An 18,123-nucleotide genomic window follows, 5' to 3' on the forward strand; every position below is an offset into this window, starting at 1 on the left:
CCCCACAGAGACGGGTTCGACCTCAGAAACCCTCCCTCCCCTCATCACACAAACCACAGGCGACACTCCCTCACCTCGCAACAAGAGTGGAAAAACAAGAATCTACTGCATTGCGAAATGACAATTTTAAAATGGAGGACAATATTACAGAACACATACCCACTATTTCAACACATGATGACAATGAGCCCGTTGATCCAATCATTAAGCCCAGCACTGCAATAGACAAATCAGATAGCATTCACACAAAATCATTAACACCAGAGGTGAAAGACCCTAATATATTTAACCCTTCAAACAGGGAGCATGTGCCTGCACCAGAGACAATCACCTCAGCAGAAAATCTACCTCCCCCAACTGAGGTGCCTCAACAGGAGAGGACATGGGAGAACTTAAATAAACAGGATGTTATCAGACAGACTACCCAAAACATGCAAACATCCCCAAAGACAACAACAACAACAAAGCCCACTCATATTAATTATGACATTAATTTAAAACCTAATTTGTCACATGATACGGTTGCAATGGCAACACCAGTCCTGACTAAACCTGACATTTCAGATAAGGGAGCTGAAAAGCAAGAAACCCCTTTAACAAAAGTCAATTTTCAAAATCCAACTCCTAAAAAATCACAAGATAAGACACAAACACATTTGAGAACCGTTGCAAAAGGCAGTGCTGCTCGGGAGGACATTCTGAGGAACACACACATAAACTCAGATAAAAAGGAGGAGGATCACTCTAAAATTAAACCTGACAGTCCCAGTCTCCCCATCCACCCCTGGATCCACCAACAGCACGTCCAAAGGAGGGTTCAAACCACCCCTCCGTCCCGCGCTCCCACCCCCTATTGGCCTTATAGCCGCTTCCCAGTGTGGCCCTCAGTTCATGGTTCAGGGCCACATCCTGCCTTTACAGAGAGGCCCAGGCTTTTCCCCCACCCAGAGGGCCGGGGCGCTGGGGTCACCAATCGACCAGAAATCACAGCTGAGACTGTCAGGCCCACAGCATTCATCTCTGCTTCACCGGGCAGTGACATGGCAGCCCCGCTGACCTCCCACCCACCCCACAGGGGCCCAGGCCCAGCTAGCAGGACCCGACAGCAGGACCTCTTAATGCTCTCCAAGCTCAGAAACAGATACAGACAGGCTCAGCTCGACCGCATTTCACAGCTAGGGAAAAGAGTGACACCTAAGCCTAAGATCAGTCACCCTACACCCAGACCTCACTACCAGCCTCCCACTCCGTCATACAACTACTGGCCTGTGCCCCCCACCACCTCCCTCCCCATGCCTACCAACAGGCCCTACTCCACAGCCAGTGTCCTGTACGGCAGCCACTGGCACTCCAGCCACTGGGGCCCGAGGAGGCTGAGCACGGCCCTGCCGTTCCCCAACCTGATGGGTAGTGGGGTGAAGCCTAGGATCACCTCTGTGAACACAGTCAGTGTGTCTGCCCTGGCTGAGGGCGATGTGCTGCTGCCCTGTGAAGCATCAGGAGACCCACAGCCAGTGCTCTCCTGGACTAAAGTCTCCACAGGTATTTTCAACACTTTTATTATGAAATACTTTGCAGGGTAGAAACAATTATTGCCTCTCTGTAATGAATTACAGTATAGCCTCTCTGTAATGCATGGCATAAATATTATGACTTCAGGCTCTTGTGAGCTTACCATAGTAAAAAATAATATACAACAGAAACACTATATTTTACAAGCTTTTTAACATTCTAGGAGGGGCAGAAATAATATACAGTGGGGGAAAAAAGTATTTAGTCAGCCACCAATTGTGCAAGATCTCCCACTTAAAAAGATGAGAGAGGCCTGTAATTTTCATCATAGGTACACGTCAACTATGACAGACAAATTGAGGAAAAAAAATCCAGAAAATCACATTATAGGATTTTTAATGAATTTATTTGCAAATTATGGTGGAAAATAAGTATTTGGTCACCTACAAACAAGCAAGATTTCTGGCTCTCACAGACCTGTAACTTCTTCTTTAAGAGGCTCCTCTGTCCTCCACTCGTTACCTGTATTAATGGCACCTGTTTAAACTTGTTATCAGTATAAAAGACACCTGTCCACAACCTCAAACAGTCACACTCCAAACTCCACTATGGCCAAGACCAAAGAGCTGTCAAAGGACACCAGAAACAAAATTGTAGACCTGCACCAGGCTGGGAAGACTGAATCTGCAATAGGTAAGCAGCTTGGTTTGAAGAAATCAACTGTGGGAGCAATTATTAGGAAATGGAAGACATACAAGACCACTGATAATCTCCCTCGATCTGGGGCTCCACGCAAGATCTGAAGAGGATTGGGAGAATGTCATATGGTCAGATGAAACCAAAATATAACTTTTTGGTAAAAACTCAACTCGTCGTGTTTGGAGGACAAAGAATGCTGAGTTGCATCCAAAGAACACCATACCTACTGTGAAGCATGGGGGTGGAAACATCATGCTTTGGGGCTGTTTTTCTGCAAAGGGACCAGGACGACTGATCCATGTAAAGGAAAGAATGAATGGGGCCATGTATCGTGAGATTTTGAGTGAAAACCTCCTTCCATCAGCAAGGGCATTGAAGATGAAACGTGGCTGGGTCTTTCAGCATGACAATGATCCCAAACACACCGCCCGGGCAACGAAGGAGTGGCTTCGTAAGAAGCATTTCAAGGTCCTGGAGTGGCCTAGCCAGTCTCCAGATCTCAACCCCATAGAAAATCTTTGGAGGGAGTTGAAAGTCCGTGTTGCCCAGCGACAGCCCCAAAACATCACTGCTCTAGAGGAGATCTGCATGGAGGAATGGGCCAAAATACCAGCAACAGTGTGTGAAAACCTTGTGAAGACTTACAGAAAACGTTTGACATTTACATTTTAGTAGACGCTCTTATCCAGAGCGACTTACAGTTAGTGAGTGCATACATAAATTTTTTTATACTGGCCCCCCATGGGAATCGAACCCACAACCCTGGCGTTGCAAACGCCATGCTCTACCAACTGAGCTACATCCCTGCCGGTCACTCCCTCCCCTACCCTGGACGACGCTGAGCCAATTGTGCTCCGCCCCATGGGTCTCCCGGTCACGGCCGGCTACGACAGAGCCTGGATTCGAACCAGGATCTCTAGTGGCACAGCTAGCACTGCGATGCAGTGCCTTAGAACACTGCGCCACTTTGATCTGTGTCATTGCCAACAAAGGGTATATAACAAAGTATTGAGAAACTTTTGTTATTGACCAAATACTTATTTTCCACCATAATTTGCAAATAAATTCATTAAAAATCCTACAATGTGATTTTCTGGATTTTTTTTCTTATTTTGTCTGTCATAGTTGACGTGTACCTATGATGAAAATTACAGGCCTCTCATCTTTTTAAGTGGGAGAACTTGCACAATTGGTGGCTGACTAAATACTTTTTTCCCCACTGTATGCATGGGCTGAGACTCGAAAGGATTAGACATTTGTAAAATATATTAACAAAATAGCACCACCTGAGTGTGCTCAACTCATGCCGTAATATTTGACAGAGAGACCCTTGACAAAAACTCCACAATGATTTACCGCATTAACATTTTGACGCAAGACTAATCCAGAGTACCAATGATGTGCTTCTCTCTCCTTTCAACAACAGGTGCTACCGTCCAAGCCAACACAAAACACGGACAGAGATTTCAAGTTGTAAAGAACGGCACCTTTGTGATTAAAAACGTTCAGCTACAGGACAGAGGCCAGTACCTCTGCACGGCACAGAACACATTTGGCTCGGACCGAATGGTCATTACCCTGGCTGTGCTGACCCAGCCTCCCAAAATCATAGGTCCCCACTCCAGAGAGGTCCCAGTGTATTTGGGGAAGGCTATAAGCTTAGACTGTGTAGCCTCTGGCAAGCCCCAGGCTCAGATCTCCTGGATTCTTCCAGACAGGACCTTTGTGCGTGATGTGGGAGCTCTTGACAGGTCAGCCTCTCTGCTGGCTAACGGCACCCTGAGGATCCAATCAGCCAACTTCTCCACTAAAGGCGACTATAAATGTATCGCTAGCAATGCGGCCGGGGCTGACACGGTGACTTTTCACATCCACGTGGCAGCGCTACCGCCCACCATCAATGAGGATGCCTCGGAGAGCATCGTCATCCAGGCAGGGAGAAGTGTGTACGTCCACTGCACTGCCAAGGGAGAGCCTGCGCCCATGCTAAAGTGGACCCTCCCTGCAGGGGTACATGTCAAACCTTCCCAGTTCCTCGGCAGAAGAATGTTTGTCTTCCCCAATGGGACGCTGTACATCAAGAACATCTCTCCAGCCGACTCGGGGAGTTATGAATGCTCTGTGACCAACGCAGTGGGCGCGGCCAGGAGAGTTCTGTACCTGGAGGCCAGGCAGGAGGTCCCCAGCCTGCGACAGTCACACCACCCCTCCCAAAAGCACAGAGTCACAGCCATGTATGGCTCCACTGTGTACCTGCACTGTCCAGAGTCCACTGGCTCTCCCCGTGGCACTCTGTGGCAGCTACCGTCCAAAACATTGCTGGAACATCGCTACAGGTAACTCCACCATGCTAGTAATCAAACCTATATAGGAGTTTTCCGATAAAAAATAATACACTGTGCTGATATTGATTCGATATCAGAGATCTGAAGAATTGTTATAGTTATTAATTAAGCTAAATTATTTCACAAGACCTTTAGAAGTAATATTTTTTCCATTAGTTCTATCGGTTGAGATTCTATGCTATCATTCTAATCGCTTTCCCCTCAGTGACCTTATAAAGAACTTCTAAACTCTATTTCAGCCCTCAATTTCAGGGAGGTTAAATCAAACGCAATTAGTGTCATTCAAAACAAGCTAACTGCTGGAGCCTGACCAAGGTCAACCAGCCTGTGGTTTCAGGGTCAGAAACCCTGATGGGTCCCGCTGTCAGAGACTACATTCTTAACAATTAGGTTCCAGTTGGAACCAAATAAGGTTCTTCAGAGCGATGCCATAGGGGAATCATTTTAGATTCTCTGAAGAACCTTAAATGGGATGGTTCTTTGAAGAACTACACACACTCAACACCTTATTTTATGCAGATAAGGTGCTGAGCCTTATTTGCATATTGACCAGGGTGCCTTTTGAGTGAATTTTAGAGTTACCAGTACCACCCATGACTGTGCTTGCTAGTGAAAGAGAAATGGTTGCTGCATTCATTCATTTTCAGTCCTGTGGCCTTCACCAAGTGAGATCCTAAGTGAATGTGTTGTCATTCAAATTAAATTATTTAAGACAATACAATACCCATTTCATAAAGCCTTATTTTGCGGGCCTACTTTTACCCTAATACAGTGGCCTTTCATAGTTTACAGGCAACATTAGGCATGCCAGTCGCATTATGCTGGCTTGCAAAGTGATGTGTAATTCCTATTGGAATCCACCCAGAGTGGGGATAGCCAAAATCCGGGAGAATTTTTTTTGTCCGCAACCTGCATTCAAAATGACTGCCAGGGTTGGGAAGACTAAGATAAGAGACTACCTAAAGCATCTAAACTGAAACAACAATTTTAGTAACGGGTGCAATAAGTCCAAGTAACAGATTTGATTAGTTTAGAAAAAAATATGTTATTTATATTTGAGTAGCATAAGATTAATTAATCAATCAATGTACATGCAAAAACATAGATATAAACCTAAAAATCAACCTGCAATAGAGAATGCTGGGAAATATGATAATGATAGGCGTGGTTTTGGTTAAACTCTGGTTATTAACACCAACACTTGGGTTATTTTACACCACTGAGTATTCATTTAACTCTTTACAGTTTTAATTTATCTCTTGAATCAACACTACAAATGCTACACTGAAATATCAACACTAGTTAACACTGGCCAATTTGCTGTGTGCTATGAAAGGGACCGGCTTCCATACATTTCAAGAACCTTTTAGAATTCTGATTAACCGTAGATGCCACGTCAAGAAACCCACACTGAACTCAAAGGTTCTTTATCGGGCAAAAGTTCTCCAAGGAAGAACCTTCATTTTTTCCCGTCTAAAAATATCCTTACGGTCAATTTGCAGGGCATCTGTCGAGTACACCCAATTCATTCCTGCTCATCATGGTTCCCAAACAGTGGAACGCTAGTAGCACAGAATTCAGTAAGACAAGAGAAGCAGGAAATGAGAGAAGCACTGTTGTACAGATACAAAGTATCTATTGTGCAGTTACATTATGTAATTGCACAATAATTGAAAATCCAGTATAACTAAATGGTTAAAATTTTTGCACATAATGTTATTAGAATGTATCTTACAACATAATAAATATTAAATTGTTCTCAATGTCACTAAAATCATATTGTATTTGTGATAAAAAAACAGACTTCCGCCGAAGTTGGTGCCTCTCCTTGTGCGGGCGGCTATTGGCGGTCGTCGTCACCGGCTTTCTAGCTGCCACCGATCTACGTTTCTGTTTTCCATTTGTTGTGTCTGTATTGTACACACCTGTTTCCCATCATGTTAATTTGTTTCCCTATTTAACCCTCTGGTTCCCTCATGGTGTTGTGCGTGATTGCTATTTGTTTGGTGTTTATACTGCTGTGAGCTGATGTATTTCCCTGCGTGGAAATTAGATTTGTTGTTTTTCGAGTAAAGTTTGTCTATTACTCAGTTCTGTGTCCTGCGCCTGACTCCGTCCTACTGCTGCACACTGACACCTGACGCCAGGGGTTGGAACCAAAATTATTTTCCAATCGTTTTGTTCTGAACAGAACCATTATTATTTTTTGTGACGTTCCACTGTTCCGAGCAGCAAAATAAAGTTCTGAACCAGTTAGAACCCCCAAAAAGTACCAGTTTATATCGTTCCTTATTGTTTATTTTTAAACCTCTGAAATATACTTTTTTTTTTTACATTTAGTATTAAACATTAAATTATTTCACTAATCAGTGAGGATAGAGGAGTTTGCTGTGGAGTGGGTAAGTGATTTAATCTGTATAGGAAAGTCGTTAAGAGCTAATTGTATTTTGCCGTAACAGCATGGTTTAATCATAATGAAAGACAAGCACACACACTGTGCTGCCAGTCACAGTGTAGGGTGTGAGATGCAACAGAAATGTTAAGGGTGGAGGAAGCTTGCCTTGAAGCACTTTGTTGCGATTTTTGTGGGACTGGAAAGAATTGCCAGTAATGTAAAATAATGTTATTAACCGGTTCCCAAGCTTTTAAAATAACGGTTCTGTTCCCGGAACAGTATAGATCACTTTCGTTTTCGGTGCTGGTTCTGTTCCTCAAGTAATTCTTATTTTCCGGTTTTCTGTTCTGTTCTCTGAACCGGTTCCAACCCTTGTTAAAAATTGTAATATTGTTTGTCTATTTCTTTCATTCTCAGCCCTGAGAGATCTGTCACCGTGTTCTCCAATGGAACCTTACGGATCCTGCAGCTGACTGAAAAGGATGGAGGTAGCTACCTGTGTTTGTTCCAGAGGCCCAACGGTGAGGACATGGAGTTGTTCCAGGTGGAGGTGCTCATGATGCCACCTAAGATCGAACATCTGGCCACAGCTCAGAAGAGGGTGACCTCCGGGGAGAACTTCCAGGTGGACTGTGTTGCCTCAGGCCTCCCTGACCCAGAGGTGTCCTGGAGCCTCCCTGATGGAACCATGATCAACAACGCCCTACAGTCGGACGACAGCGGCACCCGTTCTCGCCGCTACGTCATCTTCGGGAATGGAACACTGTTGCTGCAGCAGATGGGAAAGAAGGATGAGGGGGACTATACATGCCATGCTAAGAATGAACTGGGTGAGGATGAGATGAAGGTGAGTGTCAAAGTAGGCCCTGACTCCCCCCGAATCACATCCAAGGCTCAGCTGTTGCTCATGGTCCAACTAGGAGAGTCTGCTTATATGACGTGTCAGGCGACTGGGGAGCCTCCACCGACTATTGTGTGGCTCTCTCCAAGCAATGACGTCATCACATCCTCTTCAACCAAATACCAAATCTTAGATGATGGGACTTTGGTGATAAAGAAGGTGACTTTGGCCGACCAAGGGAAGTATGCTTGTGTGGCAAGGAGTTCTGCTGGGGATGACATCAAAAACATGAAGATACAAGTAGAACCAAGAGAGCCACACATCAATGAACAAGGTGGAAGAAGCAGTATGAAAGTGTTGGCAGTATCTTATCAGACAACACTGCTCGACTGCAGAGCGGAGGGCAAGCCTGAACCACGCGTCTCTTGGGCCACACCCTACGGCCTCTCTCTGCCAACACCTTACCTGGGAGGACGCTTCCAAGTCCACAAGAACGGGAGTCTAGAGCTACGTGGAGTGAGGAAGACAGACGAGGGTCATTATGTGTGTCTGGCCAAAAATTACTTGGGAGAAGCAAGCCTGGCAATTGAGCTTGAAGTGTCATCCATAGCAGAGAAGCCAAGCTTCGCCATGCCAAACATCGAGATTTTACCAATAAAGCAAGATGGAAGTGATGTCACTCTGGAGTGTCCTGCCCGCGGTAAGCCAAACCCAGAGTTTGTTTGGATCCTGCCAAATGGCACAGCGCTGACGCCAGGCACTAGACTTCAACGCTTCACTCACTATAGAGGAAACGGGACGTTGCGCATCGCCCAGCTAGTGACAGCTGACAAAGGGGTTTACCGTTGTCTGGCGAAAAACGTGGCTGGGACAGCAGAGAAGCGATACGCTCTAGAACCAGGAAGAAAGCCTGTGATTCGAGGCACAACAGGGGGCATGAAGATCACGTTTGGCCAAATTCTGAACCTGCCGTGCTCTGTGGATGGCTGGCCACAGGCCTCAATCACATGGTCCTTACCAAACGGCCTGGTCCTGGACAAGCCCCAGGTTATTGGGAGAATTACATTTTTATCAAACGGCACGCTTCAACTCAGAGAGGTCGCCACATTTGACAGGGGAACCTACGTCTGCAAGGCCACCAACACATTTGGGTCATCTGCGTTGTCATACCCAGTTGCAGTTATGGTGTATCCTCCAAGTATCACAAATGCACCACCTTCCATCACTCGAGTCCACAGAGGCTCACCAGTAACACTTAACTGCATCGCTGCAGGCATACCAAAGCCTGAAATAACATGGACTCTACCTGGAAGAACCACACTTGTTCCCAACAACCGTTTCACGGCACAGGGAGGAATTCACATGACAGTTGAGGGCAGCTTGGTCATACAAGTCCCAGTGCTTATGAACTCAGGGATTTACAAATGCAATGCAAAAAATGCTCTAGGAAGTGACTTCAAAGCAACATATCTTCAGGTGATCTGAGCCACAACCAAACAGAACTGCCTAATCTAATCTGACAATTACACTTGAATGTGAAACCTAATCCTCTAGAATACCATATGTACAGTGTAATTATGTAACCTTACCATTAATGTGCATATTATAAGAGGTAAAAGATTGTGAACTCTAATATCACTAACGAGGAAAGGATAAAAAGGTCTGCTTTAATTGTTGGCAGAAATATAAGCATATAAAAACTGAACTGATGTGCCTTAGGGAATGCTTTATTTTCTTTGTATTTATAAATATTCCTGTATGTAAATATTTAAGTATACTGTGTTGACTGAACTCACATTGTTGGTTTATCTATATGCCTTTTTTACTTGCAGGTGCCTAGTGTTACTTCTGACAATACAAAAAAATAAAATGGAATCACTTACACAGGAATCAATCTGTCTGTACGCCCTCTCTGATTGTAAGCAGTGCGAATCCCATTCTGAGGCATGCTTTCAGATTAAATGCAAATCATTTGGAACAAATGAGCCTTTCATAGAGAGCGTAAAAGGACGCTTTGTGTGATACAAATGTTCTAATTGTTCTACAGAGCTAATCAAAATGGAGACCCAGCAACTAAGTCAACCAGCTATGAATTTGTTTAATACATTGTTAATACATATTCGGGAAATGTTACTTAATGACTAGACCTAAATATTTAATTATAATAGGCCTAGGATATCCAGTGCAATGTGGAAAACATGTATCACTGGTGCACTGACTTACTTGAAACCTCTCAGTACTGATTTTCAGTCTCAGTCTGCATTATACATCAGACACTTGTCTTATCTGGACCATAGGTTAGAGGCCAATGCATTTGCGCCATTTTGGATGATGGCATCTGATCAGCTGAATGGATCACATGAATGTTCAAGTATGAAATCAAACCTGTGTGAAAGACATTTGTAGTTTACATTTGAAGGCATGTAAAAATGTCTATGGCAGAAAAATAAACCATATTGACAGATTTGTGTTGACAATCTAAAGATTGTTACATATTAGCCTACTGTAGCCTTATTCATTTCCTCTTTGATATGGGCTATAAATCACATTAAACATTACCGTTGTGTTTACTGACTAGAAACTATGTTATATGCATACATGCAGCATTTGGAAATAGGGGAACATTTAAATAATTTTATTTTCCCTTCTTCCATGAAGCTGCTTGTGAGGGAGTGGGTTGCTGTTGTTGCCGTGCCTGGCTGCCTCACCTTCCCCCATCCGCGACACCAGTGCACAACTGTGTACATCATCTTCGCGTAATGGCAAATGAATCTTTTGAAAATGAGGGAGGTACCGGTTCGAGAAACTCAAGAAATGCACATTTCACATCATCTGTGGATCTCAGCACGTCCTTAGATTCAAGTGTTCAGACTCGAATATTTAAAATAATTGTAATCGGGGATTCAAATGTAGGGAAGACCTGCTTAACCTTCCGCTTCACTGGGGGAAGCTTTCCCGAGAAGACGGAGGCGACAATCGGTGTGGATTTCAGGGAGAAAGCAGTGGAAATAGAGGGCGAAAAAATAAAGGTAATAGCCTAATTAAGCATCTGGTCGGGACAGGGCCGTTTTTATTTGTTTCTATGGGTCAATTGACCATTAATGTGTTCGGCTTTAACCGTTATAAATCAATGCATGACATGTCAATAAACCGAGTATATAATTATTTCTCTCCAGAGTACATACGCAATAAAAATGTTCAATTTATATTTAGATGGGCTGTTAGGTTGAATGTTTCTTTTAATGAATAGATCCATCAGCAATGTTGGCATGGTTTTGAAGTTACGGAATTTACCGTTTAGTTTCACATCACCGTCATATCCTCAGTTCACCAACTGTTTTCTCTGCATCTACAACTAAGGCCTACTAACTATACTGAACAAAAATATAAACGCAACATGCAACAATTTCAGATATTTTACTGAGTTACAGTTCATGAGGAAATCAGTCAATTTAAATAAATCCATTAGCCCCTAATCTATAGACTTCACATGACTGGGAATACAGATATGCATCAGTTGGTCACAGATACCTTAAAAAATAAATGGGCCTCACAATAGGCCTCAGGATCTCTTTTGTGCATTCCAATTGCCATGATAAAATGCTATTGTGTTCGTTGTCTGTAGTTTATGCCTGCCCATACCATAACCCCACCGCCACCATGTTCACAACGTTGACATCAGCAAACTGCTCGCCCACATTGTGTGAGGCCTGTTGGACATACTGCCAAATTTTCTACAACTATGTTAGAGGTGGCTTATGGTAGAGAAATGACATTCAATTCTCTGGCAACAGCTCTGGTGGACATTCCTGCAGTCAGCATGCCAATTGCACACTCCCTCAAAACTTGAGACATCTGTGGCATTGTGTTGTGTGACAAAACGGCACATTTTAGAGTGACCTTATATTGTCCCCAGCACAAGGTGCATCTGTGTAATGATAATGCTGTTTAATTAGCTTCTTGATATGCCACACCTGTCAGGTGGATGGATTATCTTGGCAAAGGATATATGCTCACTAACAGGGATGTAAACCAATTTGTGCACAACATTTGAGAGAAATATGCTTTTTGGTGCGTATGGAAAATGTCTGGGATCTTTTATTTCAGCTCATGAAACATGGGACCAACACTTTACATGTTGTGTTTATATTTGTGTTCAGTGTAGTACAACCTCTGAATGCCCCCGCCCCAAACAACCTAGTCCCAGTGTTTCTAGCAACAGACAGTGACATAGATAGATATTGTGATGTTTTTACAATATTTCTCTTCATCATGTCTTCTCATTGAGATTCACCCACAAAATAAAAACCTTTCCTCAGTATGAAAACATAAGCAATAGAGCATCTTTGTTCAAGTATCAGTTATTCTATTTATTTTATTCAGAAATGGAAGACATGCACCAATACAGTCTTCAAAACATAGTGCCGTCCCATGGGCCACAAACTGGTTGAATCAGCGTTGTTTCAACGTAATTTGTCAACATATTGTGACATGGAATCTATGTTTAAAATACAATGGATTTTCTAAAAGTCATCAACATGTCATCGACGTAAACTGTTGTTTTGAAGGTGAAATTTCAACCCCAGGATTATGTCATGATGGGAATCAATTTTAATTTGTACCTTTGAAACAACGTCAGATCTTCAACGTTATATCAACTATGAGAAAAAAATATATAGGCTGGGCAGCACCTCCTACTGGAGAATTTATCAATATCTATCCTTTGGTCTCCCATCCAGAGTTTTAACCAAGCCCAGCCATGCTTAGCTTTCATATTCGTCACAGACTAATACCAATGTGCTATCGTGAGAATAATTATTGAGCCTCCTCCACTGAAAAATTTAGACTAATAGATTCACTGTTGCTCTCGAAGTCATTTCAAAGAGTAGGTTTAACAGTAACCATACTTGATGAATCAATGTCATCAATGATACTATTTAGGTCTGTATAGCATTTGCAAAGTCATCAACAGCTATTGTTTCAATTCAACCCAGAATTCAACTAAAAATAGACAATACAATAGGTCTAGGGTTTCAAGTTCTGGTTGATTTCAAATGTAATCTACAAATTAATAATTAATATGTTTAATCCACATCTCCATCTCAAACAAAAATTGAAGTTAAAGAATAGGACTAAATCAAATCACACTTTATTTAAAGTGCATTTAAAGTTTGATTTGATTTAGTCGTATTCTTTAATTTAGATTTTTGGTTGAGATGGAGATGTGAATCCAACATATCAATTATTAATTTGTAGACAAACTGGAATTGAGCCAGACTAAGTCAGTGGCTCAGATGGAACTATCCAAGCAGTAGATCCATCTCCATCAAATGTTGATATTTGGTTGCATTGACAACAAAACACAATTCAATATCACTTTTGCAATAGAGTAAATATTTTTAGAAAAATGTCAACAATTAGAGTTCACTGAATTGCTCTGTATTTTTTTATGTATAAACACGTTTATTAGTCAACATATATTTTCATATTTGGCTTTTAATATAACGTTTATGAATATATATTTACAACTTTCAGATTGAGAGTATCAGAACAACACTCTGGAGGGCAGCATTTCTCTCGAGCAGACATTCACAGCTAAGCTACAACAACATTTCTCTCGAGCAGACATTCACAGCTAAGCTACAACAACATTTCTCTCGAGCAGACATTCACAGCTAAGCTACAACAACATTTATCTCGAGCAGACATTCACAGCTAAGCTACAACAACATTTCTCTCGAGCAGACATTCACAACTAAGCTACAACAACATTTCTCTCGAGCAGACATTCACAGCTAAGCTACAACAACATTTCTCTCGAGCAGACATTCACAGCTAAGCTACAACAACATTTCTCTCGAGCAGACATTCACAGCTAAGCTACAACAACATTTCTCTCGAGCAGACATTCACAGCTAAGCTACAACAACATTTATCTCGAGCAGACATTCACAGCTAAGCTACAACAACATTTCTCTCGAGCAGACATTCACAGCTAAGCTACAACAACATTTATCTAGAGCAGACATTCACAGCTAAGCTACAACATCATTTCTCTCGAGCAGACATTCACAGCTAAGCTACAACAACATTTCTCTCGAGCAGACATTCACAGCTAAGCTACAACAACATTTCTCTCGAGCAGACATTCACAGCTAAGCTACAACAACATTTCTCTCGAGCAGACATTCACAGCTAAGCTACAACAACATTTCTCTCGAGCAGACATTCACAGCTAAGCTACAACAACATTTATCTCGAGCAGACATTCACAGCTAAGCTACAACAACATTTCTCTCGAGCAGACATTCACAGCTAAGCTACAACAACATTTCTCTCGAGCAGACATTCACAGCTAAGCTACAACAACATTTCTCTCGAGCAGACATTCACAGCTAAGCTACAACAACATTTCTCTCGAGCAGACATTCACAGCTAAGCTACAACAACATTTCTCTCGAGCAGACATTCACAGCTAAGCTACAACAAAATGTTGACTCATTCGGCCACTCACCAGACAACTACTAGAAAAGAGGATCTCTGTTTCACAATCATACCACAAACTGGAATTAAAGCCAGACTAAGTCAGTGGCACAGATGGAACTATCCAAGCAGTAGATACAGCTCCTTTAAATGTTGATATTTGGTTGTGTTGACAACAAAACACAATTCAATATCACTTTTGCAATAGAGTAAATGGTCTGTTAACTTGTCGATAAGTTAACAAATGATATGTTGGATTCACGGCTCCAACTCAACCAAAATAAAAGTTAAAGAAGAGGATTAAGCCAGTGGCTCAGATGGAACTATTCAAGCAGTAGATACATCTCCTTTAAATGTTGATATTTGGTTGCCTTGTCAACAAAACACAATTCAATATTAATTTTATTATACAGTAAATGGCCTAAAGAGTAACACATCCATGGCCACATTTTGAGGTTACTGTAACTATAATGTCCTCTTATGTAATCATAGAAAGTGTGCATGTTCAAGATGGCATAAAGGTTGCAGGTCTGTGGAGATCTTCACAACTGCTATAATAAAGGATCTCAAACAGCATTGATCACTTGAAATAGGAATACAATGACAGATATTTTGTTTATTTATACAACAAGTTAATGTGTCATCACTGCCCTTCATCTTATAGCATAGCCAAATGACCTGGACTGCAGTTGAGATGACATTAAAAGTATGTACCCTATGCATAGTATAATGATCAATGCTCTTTTAGATCCTTTATTATAGACTTTGCTGTGCTTTTAAATGGTTGAATTGCAGTGATAAAACATCAGACTTTGTTGTTCCATTGTAATTTGGATGTGCTTTTAGATGGTTGAAAGCATAGTGATAACACATTGGGAATTCAACAAACTTTTTGAGTGAGTGAATGTAGGTTGTAATTTCATCTGTCAACATCTCAACCAAATATTACCCAATTGTCCACGTTGAAATGACGTGGTGTGCCCAGTGGGTTTGATCTTTAATGATAAAAGCATCAATGTGGAATTATTCTAATTGTCTGCCATTTTCACATGGAAATGGTTAATGTCCACAGGCCGCATATTGCAATGGTCCTCCAAACATATTGCAATGGTCCTCCAAACATAATGCAATGGTCCTCCAAATATAATGCAATGGTCCCCCAAACATAATGCAATGGTTCTCCAAACATATTGCAATGATCCTCCAAACACATTTCAATGGTCCTCCAAACATAATGCAATGGTCCTCCAAACATATTGCAATGGTCCTCCAAACATATTGCAATGGTCCTCCAAATATAATGCAATGGTCCTCCAAACATAATGCAATGGTTCTCCAAACATAATGTAATGGTCCTCCAAACATATTACAATGGTCCTCCAAACATAATGCAATGGTCCTCCAAACATAATTACTAAACTAAGCCGTTGTTACAGCATTTTCCTAGGTACAGTGTCCAGTCTACAAACACTCTCCAAACTACATATTCCCTACGCAATCCAATACGTCAGCCAAAGGTGTGCGTGTTTATTGTGATGCAGTATCTAGACATGTTGTCCCATTTCTCTCTGACCAATACCCACTATTCCTCTCTGACCACTGGATCTGTTATTAATCCTCAACAGGTTCAGGTGTGGGACACTGCAGGACAGGAGCGCTTCAGGAAGAGCATGGTAGAACACTACTACCGCAATGTGCACGCTGTCGTTTTGGTTTACGACGTCACCAAGATGGCCTCATTCCAGAACCTGAAGACGTGGATCCAGGAGTGCAACGGGCACCGCGTCTCACCCACTGTGCCTCGGGTACTGGTGGGTAACAAGTGTGACCTGGTTAGTCATATCCAAGTGCCCTCCAACACTGCCCTCAAGTTTGCAGATGCCCACAACATGCTGCTGTTTGAGACCTCGGCCAAGGACCCCAAGGAGAGCCAAAACGTGGACTCCATTTTCATGTGCCTGGCATGTCGGCTGAAATCCCAGAAGTCCCTGCTGTACAGGGATGTTGAGAGGGAGGATGGAAGGGTTAGGCTTTCACAAGAGACAGATGTTAATAAGAGAAACTGCCCTTGTTGAGGCTCCTCCACTCTGCAATGATTCCTCCTCTCCTTTAATACTGCTGTCACTTGAATTGAACAATTTAACATAAACAACGTAAGACGAAGATACTGTTCTAATGTTAACATTTCTTGAAAGAATGTGCCTGCAGTTATTTCAAATTTTCTTCTTAAAAATTATAATACTGTTTTGCTGTCTGTCTGACTGTCTGTCTGACTGTCTGACTGACTGTGTCTGTCTGTCTGTCTGTCTGTCTGTCTTGTTTTACTCGTTATCACATTATTCTGTAATAATGGCCTTAAGGCAAGAGAGGTCATCCAGCGGTGTGTTTGTAAAATATGTTTATTTATTTTGTATTTGAGTTGTACATGTCTGTACATGTCTGCTGTCAGTATTATCATGTCTGTACATGTCTGCTGTCAGTATTATTGTTTCATGCAATAAACTTGTGTGTAACATAATTGTCACAATCTCACAAAGGGACTTTCATAAAGACTATTCGGGCTTCACACTGACGTACTGTATATGTACAGCCATCATTGTACATTTGGTGAGTATATCGTTCACATTGAATTATCATAGCCATAATGCAGAGGATGGGGAGGCAACAATGCCAGTTAGCCCACCACCACGTAAAAGGAAATCACACCACAAACAATCACCCACATGCTCTTAAGGAAATTGTGAATGTCATGGATACATTAGAACTAGTAGATATATGGAGGCTTAAATATCCTGATCTAGTGAGATATACATGGCGGAGACTCAATCAAGCTAGTTGTCTTGACTTCTTTCTTATCTCATTCTCGTTGGCACCAAAAGTTTAAAAAGTGTTGATAGGGGACAGAATGCGGTCGGACCATCATATAATTGGCATATACATTACTCTTACTGAATTTCCACGTGGGCGAGGATATTGGAAATTTAATCAAAGCCTATTGGATGATAATTTATTTTTAACTAGGATAAAGGAATTTATAACTGACTTTTTCCGACATAACATAGGTACAGCAAATCCCCTTATTGTATGGGACACCTTTAAATGTGTCTTTAGAGGCCATGCAATTCAGTATTCATCTCGAAAACAAAAGCAATTTAGATCAAAAGAGTTTATACTAACAAAGGAAATAGAAAGTCTAACAGAACAGATAGATGGCAATAAAAACTGTAACATAGAGGCTCAGAATAAATTAGAGGAAAAAGAAAAAGAAATGGAGAAACTTATTCAAGAAAGATCAAGTGTAATATATTATAAAAAATAAAGCAAACTGGATGGAATATTGGGAAAAATGCACCAAATTATTTTTTTATCTTCAACATAGGAATGCTACCAAAAACAATTTAATGAAAATGGTTACAATTGACGGAGTAACCCATGATTCACCAAATGATATTTTGAAGGAGGAAACAAGGTACTTTAAGCATATGTTTTCGTTTCAGTCGCCTCCATCTCCTCTAACTCAAGCTAATTGTAGAGATGTTTTTTCTATTGATAATGTAAAATGAACAACCAAACAGAAAGACTCATGTGAAGGTGAAATTACAGAGGAGGAACTTCTGGATGCAATTAAAGACTTTAAGTCCGGGAAAACTCCAGGGTTGGATGGCATACCAGTCGTAGTATACCAAACCTTTTTTGATATACTAAGAGGACCGTTATTAGCATGTTTTAACCACTCCTATGTAAATGGAAGATTATCTGACACTCAAGAAGGTCTGATCTCATTATTACTGAAACAGGATACAAGTGGAAAATATAAAGATCCAGTCCATTTAAAAAATTGGAGGCCC

At 41.7% G+C, this 18,123-nt stretch overlaps 1 protein-coding gene across 3 annotated transcripts in view; it reads left to right on the plus strand.

The window, feature by feature from the left end:
- LOC121586597 (ras-related protein Rab-33A) overlaps positions 1-16,795 on the plus strand; it is a 17,246-nt gene extending 451 nt beyond the window's left edge. The window contains exons 1-3 of one of the 3 annotated variants that reach the window (XM_041903428.1): positions 1-1,542; positions 3,638-4,547; positions 10,451-10,542. The exon at positions 1-1,542 is cut by the window's left edge and continues 451 nt beyond it. In XM_041903428.1, the coding sequence (XP_041759362.1) occupies positions 132-1,542; positions 3,638-4,547; positions 10,451-10,460 (2,331 nt within the window). In that variant the 5' untranslated portion in view covers positions 1-131 and the 3' untranslated portion in view covers positions 10,461-10,542. Of the gene's footprint in view, positions 1,543-3,637; positions 4,548-7,368; positions 9,560-10,450; positions 10,822-15,900 lie in introns of those variants that run through there. The other 2 variants (XM_041903419.2, XM_041903436.2) reach the window with 2 other exon arrangements.
- Positions 16,796-18,123: the final 1,328 nt, after the last annotated feature.

The sequence above is a fragment of the Coregonus clupeaformis genome, chromosome 2 (assembly GCF_020615455.1).
Source record: "Coregonus clupeaformis isolate EN_2021a chromosome 2, ASM2061545v1, whole genome shotgun sequence".
NCBI classification, from domain to species: domain Eukaryota; kingdom Metazoa; phylum Chordata; class Actinopteri; order Salmoniformes; family Salmonidae; genus Coregonus; species Coregonus clupeaformis.